The sequence below is a fragment of the Onychostoma macrolepis genome, chromosome 20, assembly GCF_012432095.1.
Source record: "Onychostoma macrolepis isolate SWU-2019 chromosome 20, ASM1243209v1, whole genome shotgun sequence".
Lineage (NCBI taxonomy): Eukaryota > Metazoa > Chordata > Actinopteri > Cypriniformes > Cyprinidae > Onychostoma > Onychostoma macrolepis.
In genome coordinates, this window is record NC_081174.1 from 28,051,964 (window position 1) to 28,063,198 (window position 11,235).

Below are 11,235 nucleotides of genomic sequence, written 5' to 3' on the forward strand. Positions count from 1 at the left end.
TATATATATATATATACACATATTATAGTATATACACATATTATAGTATATATATATATATATATATATATATATATATATATAGTTTTATTAATATTTTGTAATAAAATGTTACAAATATTTTAATTTTTGTTTATTAATATATACACACACATACATATAAACTGTGCGTTGTCACTTTAAAGTTTTAGTCATTTATATTGTGTGCTTTGCCATTTTTATTTGTCTATATAGTTTTTATTCATTTTATTTCAGCCTTATTTTAGTACATCAAGTTAAACTAAATAAAAATGAGTGATTTTGCAATGGCAAATATTTAAAATATTTAAAAAATACCTTAAACTTATTTAAGTTAAAGTTTATTTCAATTTATTTAGTTTTCTTAAAATTCATGGTTTTGTTTTAGTCAACTATAATAACTCTGCTTTGAAATTTAATCTGATGGAGGATCATGGGAAAGATTCAAAGATTCAACCTTGAGCAGAGAACACTTTAATACTGATCTACAGTGTATATGAACAATACGTCACTTTGACTTCAGAACACACACAGAGACCATATCATCCCCGTTCCTAAAATGCAAATTGGCAAAAATGACAAAAAGACCAATGTAAACAAAGGTGGCATGTTTGTGAGTTTGGCATGTTGTACAGATCACAGGAAGAGACAAACCTGACATGCTCCTCGTTGAAAACCACTTGAAAACTGTTCATTCTGAGTGCAAACATGGTTAAAAATACAACATGTTCCCAAAGACAAATAAAAAAAAAAACACTTATCTTCATTCAGGGAAGTACAGCTCTGCTCAAACACCAGAGAGGAAGTGATGTCACATTCGGCTCAAAGACTCTTCCTGTCTCAGCGAGCGGATTCCTTAACATTCTGCCAAGATAATAGCATCACCAATCATCTGGGATTGTGCCTAAGAGGCATTGAAGTGTTTACCCAACAATGGCGTAATCTTCACCTCGTGACAACCAGAAATGACAGTCGTCAGTAGTAAGCGTGTCGCCTCCTCGAACGGTTAATTCCATCTCAACTAAGCCAATTCAGTCGATTAATCCTATTCATTACTCAAACGCTGCTGAGAAATACATGCATTTCACTGAATTTCGCCGGAAATAAACAAAATGGACCCCAAACCCTCATATAACATTATTAAAACACGCGTGTGTCGAGTCACGTAAAAGAGCAGCGGTCGCTTGCTTCAGTCTGCAGCGTTTCAGCATTTCATACATGCAGTTTTCATGAGCATGTGATTGGCTGAGGTACTGACACTCATCATTAGTGCATGATATTTGCACAAACGTCAAAAAACAGGATTGAAAAAATATTAAATGAAAAACACATATTTCAATTACCAAAAAAAGGAAACAAATGATGTTATCAGAGACATCAGATATACAAATATCAAATGAATACAGGAGACGGACGATAACTTGGACTGATCTATTCTGCTAAAATACATTGGTTTTTACGAGGTGAAAGTATTTAAAAATTGTTTTCGAAAAAATAATAATAATAATAAAAAAATTAAATTAATAAAAGGTTTTGCTAATTTCCGCTGGTATTCTGAGCGCTGAGGTTTGGCTGTTGGCTTGTAATTAACATCACTGATAAGGACCCAAAGGCTCATTAAAATACTTCTGTAGAGTGAAAAACCAACATCAAAATAATATAATAATAATAAATCATATTTTACATGAAGCCTGTTTTTAGTACCATTATTAGTTTTGATGACAATTAAGTACATTTATTTTTCAAATTATCATTTTTGCAATGTGACAAAATAAAGACTTCCACTATTATACTGAATATCATTAACTCTCATTTTAACAAAATCATTAACAAGAATGTTGGGAGAAATGTGCTTAATTAACATGAAAATAATGTCATAAAGCACAAAATCTTCAAGGTCCTATAAACAGGCTTCATTTTTTGTTATGCAAAATATAATTTATTATTTATTTTCCCTATGATTTTTACAGTTAAATATTTCCTCATTAAATTCATCCTATACTGTAGAAATATTTTCATTACAAATGACAAATTCTTGACTGTAAGGATACTTTTTTGGTGAATAATGTTTTTTCTGAAGTTAATTTGTTTGCTTTAGCGGTCGTGTTGAAATGTGTCGGTGTGTGTGTGTGGCGGCAGTGAGGCAGCTCTAAAGTCAGTCCTTGTCTGGGCCAGTGCAGGTGTCCTATTTCGTTTCATTCTGTCAGTCATCTTTTCCTACATCTCTATCACCTCAGTGCTGCCCTCTGCTGGCTGGCTGCCGTTAACGGTGAGGTTAACGGAGAGAAAGGAGGCCCGTGGGCCCGGGCTGCTGTCTCTGCATGAGTTGCTCTCTCTGTTCTCGGCTCGAGCTCAGTTGAAGCCCAGTCCGGCTCCCTTCGGCCTCTGAGACGCACGAATGGGCTCCGTGATGCCTCTGCCGTCAGGGCCCAGGCCCGCCCCCGGGGTCCAGCCCATACTCTGCAGCATACGGTTCCCCACATTTGACTCTGGCAGAGGAGCAGCGCCCTCACCCACTACACCTGCGAGAGAGAGAGACACAGAGAGAAAGGGATAATCTGCATTAAACGGTAAAGCTCATTGATTCTTGTAATGCACTTAATGGGTTGAAAGAGTCTTTAAGTAAGATCTTTAGATGAACTCATGCGTGAAGCGCATTTAAAACCCCACAAAATAAATTAAATGTCCAATAAAAAGTTTAGTTAACCAAATTTTTAAAAGATATATGTGCGATCTAATGTGTAAATATTAGTGCTGTCAAATGATAAATCGTGATTAATCGCATCCAAAATAAACGGTCCATATTTTGAAAATATTTGTCTATATTTATATTCATATAATTGACATCATATATTTAATATATAAAAATAACATTTCTCTGAAATATATACATGCATGTGTGTGTATTCATATATACATAATAAATATACACAGTACACATACATATATTATGTAAACAAAAACTTTTATTTTAGATCACGATTAATCATTTGACAGCACTGGTAAATATACAAATGTAAAATTTAAATATTGAATTTAATATATAAATATAAATACATACATAAAGCCATTTCACCCCAACAAAAAAATTATATATATATAATTTGCATTGAAATTTAGCATTTTTCATTTATGTTTATAATGTTGTAATGTGACCATTTTTATGACAATTGAGCAAATTTACATCATGAATATGTTCTTTTTCCAAAGTGGAAAACTTTACTCCAACGGATTTTATTGCAAATTCATTTCATTTTTATTTCTTTTTTTTAAAGAGTTAAGTTTAACTTCATGTCGATATTAAATGAATGGAAACTGTAACACTTTACAATAAGGTTCTATACATTCATCTTAGTTAATGCAATAGCTAAAATGCACTAATAACGAACAATACCTTCACAGAATTTATTAATCTTGGTTAATGTTCATTTTTCACATACACCAATTCATTTTAACATTACCGGCTGTTCAGATTAACATAATATGCTATTAACAAACATATATTGTGAAATGCACTGAAATGACTTTTAAAAGTTGTAAATAAAGATTATTGGAGTATATTTTACAAGAAAATACTTTTTTTTTTTTAGTTTTTCTACTTCAGAATTTCATGATAAATGTACGTTACTGTAAAGTGTTAGCGTGCAAATCAGTGTTTCTGGACACGGCTGCAGTGAAAATCTCATAACTTCAGTGGCGAGTGCTTTCCTCAGTTGTGTTTCAAATAATCCTGATGTTACACGTCACAGTTCCTGATCCTCATAAACTCTAACAAGTTTCTGAGAAATTGGTAATCTCAGTTCTGTGACCTCTGACCCCTGAGGGCCGTGGCCATGTGCTCTGCGTCACAGATCACGGCAGGAAATGATGTTCTTTAATGAGGAAATGAGATCAGCCTGCTCAGCTGCCAATCCCATCACATAACCGCCACTGAGTTTACCGTTACCACGGCGACAAGCCTCTGTCTCTTCCTGGTGACACACGGGTCGCATGTTTCCATGAAGCATTTGTGTTAAAGAAGAGGGCACCATTTACATTCATTATTCAGAATGTGGGTCTGACGTGTCTTTACAGAAACATTTCAGGTCATCCAACAGCTGTGATGGTAAATGAGTGTGTGTGTGTGTGTGTGTTACCTGAGGATGACGGGGCTCCCACAGGCGCAGCTTTCCGTCGTCTCTTTATATCTCCAGTACACAAAGAGCCAAGATGACCACTAGTTTGTCTACAGAGAGAGAGGGGAGAGATTAGGGTACTTACTGCTTAGGTAAATATGCTAAAATGCTGTATTTTGAAATTAGACTATGGCAAAAGGATACAGAATAGATAACTGGTGCCTTTTTATTACTATATATTATATATATTATTACCTGCTGGCAGTCTTTAAAGAGCAGCTTTTCCTGTGGCTTCTGTCGCTGCGAGAATCCCAAAGCAACTGCAGATATGCAAACATGTCAGACACATGTAAAATGTCACATATCACACATGAAGGGTTTATTACACGCATACAGGCCTGAAACTCAACATACAGTAAATAGAGCTTAGATTTATCAAAGCACGTCTTACTTGGTCTCTTCTGGCCCCAGAGCTGAACCACGAGCTGCAGAGGAGGACAAACAAACTCTTAAAACAACTGATATTAAGTTATGTACAGGTGATATATTACACAAATTCTATATCATAGTTTGAATAAATTTATATTATAAATAACTCAATGAAAATGTATTACTCATAAAGTAACCATTAAATTAAAATGATTTTATTTATTTAAATTAATGTAATTTAAATGATAAATCAAATAAATAAAAATCATTAAATAATAATGTAGCAATATCTTTTTTATTTAGGAAATACAACAAATTCAGTACTTTATGAATTTGATAATTTTATCTTTTTTTCAATTAAAAAAAACCAAAACAGTGGATGCATAAAAAAATCATATTATTCATAATAAATGAGTAAGTCAGCACAAAAACACTAAATTACGCCATGTTGAGCTGTCAAACATTTCTGAGCCAATCGGGACTTACTCATGAGGATCCTGGGATAATCTCGGTAATCGATCAGGAATTCCTTGAGAGGTTCCCTTTTGGGAAAGAGAATTACATTTATTACATATACATAAATATTAAACAATGAATTCATATTTTAGACAAGTGCACATACCTGTGACTGCTGAAGACAGGCCTGCCGCGCGAGCCGCGCTTGAAACCCTGAAAAACAAGGCAGAGACAAGGCCTAAAGATTAACACACATGCTATAAGTGAACAGAATAAATAGTTTTCTCCAGATATAATAGACCTTCTTAAAACACGGACACCATTACCAGATACCACATTTTAAGGCTGCACGATTTAGGGGAAAAATATAATTGCGATTTTTCAGATAAAAATTGTCATTGCGATTTAAAAAAAATTTCTAAATAAAAACATAAATGTTACTAAGAACAAAATAAGAGATATTACTATTGTAATATGTCACTGTAAATAAAAAAAAAAAAAGAGTTAAGAAAAATGTAGTAACTTTTATACTTTTTTAGTAATAATAAAACGATCAAAATTAATAATAATTATTATTATTAAATAAAAATAAAATTACTTAAAATAAGAAATATTACTATTATGATATTTTCAAAATAAAAATAGTATTCAAGTATTCAAAATTTGAGTATTAAAGAAAAAATCTATAACTTATATTATATTTTATTTAATAATAATAATAATAGTAGTAGTAGTAGTAATAGTCAAAAATAAAAGTTACTACTAAATAAAAACAAAATAAGAAATTATTATTGTAATTTCACTGTTCAAAAAACAAGTATTAAAGAAACATTTGGTAACTTTTATTTTTTGATTAGTAATAATAATAACCAAATAAATTATTACCAAATAAAAATATGAAAATTATTAAATAAAAACAAAATGAGAAAAATAACTATTGTAACACTTCAGAGTAAAATATAAAAAAAGAGAATTAAAGAAAAAAGAAAAAAACTATTGTACATTAAACCTGTAAAATTACAAAACTAATGTTTAGCATTTACTATGTAGGTATTTAATACTAATATTTTTACATAAGATGAAGATTTATGTTTCTATAAGACATTACTGCTCTCTCTTATGGCTTGTTCAGCTCTGTCCTCTGGTGGACACACATCTGAACTGTACTCCAGAGCTGAAGGTTGTGTGTCTGAACACTCACCTCTTTGAGCTCCCTGTGACATTAACGGGAACGCTCCGGTCAGGATGCTGTTGAACATGGGGTCATTGAGGTCCAGTTCGTTAGAGTCTCTCTCCCACCACGGCACCACACCCGCGATTCCACAAGCCCCGCCCGGCTCACCCTCATAGAACCAATCGCTCTGCTCATCGTCGCCTGAAACACACACACACACACACACCACTCAAACACGTGCTCTTCATTCTGAATGTGATAAATGGTGATTACGAGTACACACACCTTGCCTTCCCTCGTCGTTTGTGTACAGGCCCCCATCACTGCTGTTACTCACACTGCTCGTCTCACTGTAATCACACACATTACACATCGTTTTAAGCCATTTGTGGGAAATAAAAGGGTGAATTTCATTACAAACATGGCCATGGTCATAAAAGAAAAAGAAAGAAAATATATTTGAAATAAACAATAAGAAGCCCTATTTTAAAAATGTTAGCATGTGACTATTTTTATAACAACTTAGCATAATTTTAATTATTATATTCAGTGCCTCAAATATAGAATATTAATAATAATGTTTCTGGTATAGAAAAGATCTACAAAACTAGAGGTCTAGTCCTGATCCATATAATGGATTAGTGTTTGTAGGTCAGAGGAAAACAGTCTAAGAACTAGAAAAGAAGCAAAAAATGCCAGATTCTGATTCAGATTTTGTCCTGAAGGCCAGGTTTGTTTGTTTGTGTTTAACGCTATTCCAGCTCCTGTGGCTATTTTCATGGCGAGAATATTATAGCTGAATTATATCATGTTTTTATAATTTATTTTTGCTTATAACTCCAAAACTGTATTTGGCTTAACTCTGTTAAAAAAATCTCTTAACTGAATAAAAAAAGTTTTCTCGAACCAGCACAATCTAATAATGGATAAAGAGATTCGGCAAAGAGAACATGTTGGAGGATCCAGGATCCTGGAATGAGAAACAGGAAGAGGAGGGGCTAGACAGGAGAGAAGAACACTAACCACCTGTCACTCATCTCCTCATCTGAGCCTTTCTGCTCCTCATAGTCCATCTTATCTTTGGCCACTTGTCCCGCCTCTTCGCTCTCTACCACCACGCCTTCGTCCGCCACGTCCTGTGCGAGTCTCTGCGCCGTGAACTTCCTCTTCTTCACCCTGTTTTTGTTTGATTCGCTCCCTTTGGCCTCCGGACTAAACCCCGCCTCCCTGCTGTTGGTTGCTCTGGACGGCGGAGCCAGCATGGTGGTGACATCTAGTGGCGGGTCCACAGCCATGCGCTTGACTTTCCGACGCCTCCGCAAACTGCGCGTTCCCAAAACATCCGCTCCGCTCAAGTCGTCCAGCCACAGCGGCCTCTTCCCCCTGCCGGAGTCAGTGAGGGGCGTACGCCGCTTCGCACCCAGCTGCTCATCCGAGTCGCTGTTGTTGTCGCGGGTGTGAGCGCCCCCTGCTGCCGTGGATGAGCGGTAGTCTTTCTGCTCCTCTTGGCTGGACTCGGAGCCTTCGCTCAGGTGGCAGGTGTCCCACGGCGGGTGAGGGTTATCGGACCGACGTTTACGGCCACGACGCTTGCGGGCCTGGCGTTTCAACAGGCAACCGACGGCCAGAGCGTGATCTCCACCGTCTCCAAACCCTCCACGGGCTTGTTCTGAACTCTCCTCCAGAGCCGACACCAGGTCATGGACCAGCTCGTCCATCGTCCGCCGAAAGTGCCTGATCCGAAAGAGTGAAATTAGGTGAAACGAGAGAAAATTAAGTAGTGCTGTCAAACGATTAATCGCGATTAATCACATCCAAAATAAAAGGTTTTGTTTATGTAATATGTGAGTTTGTACTGTGTATATTTGTTATGAAAAATATATTGTTTATATATGAATATAAATATTTTCAAAATACCGTGTGTGTGTATTTAAGTATACATAATAAATATACACAGTACACACACACATATTATGTAAACAATTTTTTTTATTTTGGATGCGATTAATCGCTTGACAGCACTACAATGAAAGAGCAAATGAGAAAGAAAATGTATTTGTTCGTAATGACTGCATTTGAATTTTAAATAATAATTTAAGAGAGATTTTACTATCAGAGCAATTTCTAGTCATGTACATTAACAACAACAAAAATCATAGGCCTATATGTTTTTTTTTATCAAGTGCCATGTAATTGCTTATTAATTTCTATTATTTTTTATTAAATATTTTTCTAATATTTTACTGGTTTTCATATGTTTTCTATTATTTATGCATTAATATTTTCTAGTAATTTATGCATTATTAATGGGACTTTGTTTAGGACGGTCACCAGGGCATGGACCAGCTTGTCCATTGCCTGCTCAGAATGAGTAAATTCAATTTAGGTGAAAAAAATAGAAGAAAAAAATGTTCATAATGACTGGATTTAGAATTTTATAATATAATTTAATAGAGATTGTTCTAAAAAGCCAATTTCTAGTTAATGAAACATTTTAAAGTTAACCAGCAGAAAAATTTTAAATTTGCTTAAAATGATTTTTTTTTAAATTATGAATTGCCATGTCACACAACTGCTACATAATGGTTTATTAATTTCTATGACTTCTCTATTATTTATTTGTCTAATTTTGATTTTCACATTTTTCTATTATCTATTAATTAATTAATTTATTTATTTTATTAATTTTAGGGACCAATATCAGGTCGTTACATGCTTGTCCATCATCCACCCAATAAAGTCTGATCAGAATGAGTGAAATTAGGAGAAAAAAATCAATGTGTTTATAATGAGTGGGTAAGGATTATTAAATATAGCAATTTCTAGTCAATTAATTATGTTAGAGCTAACAGCAGAAACATGTATATTTGCTTTAAAAATCATGATTTTTAAAAAGTATTTGATTTATTAATTTTTGGGACTTCCATTATTAATTTTATTTTTGAATGACTTCTCTATTATTTATTAATGTACTTTTTTTAATGAATAAAATAATTTTCTCAGGTTTTTTTTTCTTCTTCTTTTCTTCAGGTTTTACATGACAGGGAATTTTTAAAGTCGATACATAAATGCAATTCTCAGGACTTAAGGTGGTGATGATAACAGATGGTATTACCATGACCTTCTCAGTGGCAGTGTCCATTCATAATGCTGGTAGTAATACTATGACACTTTAAAAAACATTTTTTTTATAAGGATTGGATATATAATTAATCTGGATAGTCAATCAATTGATCGATGTTTCAAGCTCTGTCTTTGAATAATAACGTACACCACAGTTTTAACACAGTAAATAAAAGTGCTGCTACACAGGTCCAGGGATGGCACCGGGCGGTAATACCATGGTAAGTTAGTTGTGGTAATGAATTATTACCATAATCATGTACTGTGGTATTTCATTTCAAAGACTGGTATAGTAAAACATAATAATAACTATATGATAATACAATGGTAGTTTATTGTGAGTGTTATCGGGTCAGAGATACACACATCAAATATATCATGATCGGCTCTGAACAAACCGACGACAAAACACATGAGACACATACCAGCCGGTTCCCGCTTTACCGAAGCTCTTGATCTCGGCGGCGCGGAACATGAAACCCACAGAACACGACAAAAACTCACGGGAAAAGATCGAGGCCGCGCTGACAAACCATAGCGCCTCAACAACAACACCACCACTGCGCCGGAAACGGACTACAAGACATAAAAGACGCGCATCCGGCGACGAACAGACCGCATGCTTTCAAAATAAAAGCCGGTGATGATGATAATGTTGTTGTTGATGATGATGATGATATAATAATAATAATAATAATAATAAACAAACAAACAAATAAAGCATAGGATTCATGGAGAAATTTACATGGGAAACAGAATTCTTCAAAAATATTTCTATTTCTCTCCATTATTTATTATGTTTATTATTTGTATTACCAATATTCTCAATCTTTTTTGATGATTTGAAAGTCTTTTATCTGAAGGTTTATTTTATCTTTTCATCACAACACGTTTTTAAACCAATTCAAATTTCAGAATCTAAGTAAAAACGTTTTTATTAACATATGTACTCATATAAAAATAAAACCTCACATGTTCCCTTTATTTAAGTTTATTTTCCATGGTCTTTTTCGTTTCATTTTTAATTGTTTATTTTTTTATTTTATTTATTTTTTTCACTGTAGAATATACAGTCGTCAACAACAAGCAACAAGCATAAATTAATAACAGTATTTTAAGATTATGTATTTATATTTTTATTTATTAGGTTTATTATTTATATTATCAGTATCTTTTTACTGATTTGAAAGTTGTTTTCTATCTGACCTTCTAGGTCTATAATTTTATTAAGCTTCCTTTTTTTAAACAAAAAAAATACAAAAAAATCTGACATTTACATTGAAACTTTAGAAAAAATATTATAAAAATATTTTAAACATAACTTATAAACATAAAAATCTTTAAGTTTTCACTCGTCTATGAGTTTATTTTATTATTCATTTTTTTGTGTCTTTGAATGGTTAATTTAATTTATGTGTGTGTATTTGGACTGTGAACTTGAGGGTCTCACATGAACTCACATTACCACAAACATACAGTTTACTCCAGTGTTGCAGGTAAATATAGAAAGACTCTGTCTCTGCATCTCATAAACATGCTGAAACACAGATCTGCTCTCTGGTCATCTGCAGTTATTTCTAACTTCGGCTAATTTCTTCTGCAACATTTGCATATTGAAACCTCTGCATCAGATGTAAACTGGTTCTAAGAAGATCGTGATCATAACCGCTGCCATGCAGGGAGAGGATGAGAATGAAACTGGAAGTGACCTGAAATTTCAGAGTGGAGAAGAAGCCATAAACTCCAGCTGGTCTTGGGTAACCTGCTGTCTTTGTTTTGTTTTGGTGTTTATAGCACCAGTTCAAAGTCTGGCCACACAGACTAGTAAAGTAAAAAATAACACAAATAAATGTATGTAAATAGTGACCAAAAAAGTTTGAAACAAGTCGAAAACATATGTCATATTATCAGAAGTTGTCA

At 33.8% G+C, this 11,235-nt stretch overlaps 1 protein-coding gene across 3 annotated transcripts; it reads right to left on the bottom strand.

Annotated features, from left to right (window-relative positions):
- Positions 1–172: 172 nt before the first annotated feature.
- gpatch2 (G patch domain containing 2) lies at positions 173–9,900 on the bottom strand. 3 transcript variants are annotated; one of them, XM_058756685.1, is made up of 10 exons: positions 9,741–9,900; positions 7,219–7,926; positions 6,478–6,542; positions 6,220–6,393; positions 5,185–5,231; positions 5,049–5,104; positions 4,585–4,618; positions 4,389–4,453; positions 4,155–4,243; positions 173–2,540 (listed from the first exon to the last, which is right to left on the bottom strand). In XM_058756685.1, the coding sequence occupies exons 1-10, from the start codon at positions 9,788–9,790 to the stop codon at positions 2,371–2,373; spliced, it is 1,458 nt and encodes a 485-aa protein (XP_058612668.1). In that variant the 5' UTR covers positions 9,791–9,900; the 3' UTR covers positions 173–2,370. The 3 variants fall into 3 exon arrangements, with proteins under 3 accessions (XP_058612668.1, XP_058612667.1, XP_058612669.1); XM_058756684.1 differs by having other exon boundaries at positions 7,216–7,926; XM_058756686.1 differs by lacking the exon at positions 173–2,540 and adding an exon at positions 2,994–3,989 and having other exon boundaries at positions 7,216–7,926.
- Positions 9,901–11,235: the final 1,335 nt, after the last annotated feature.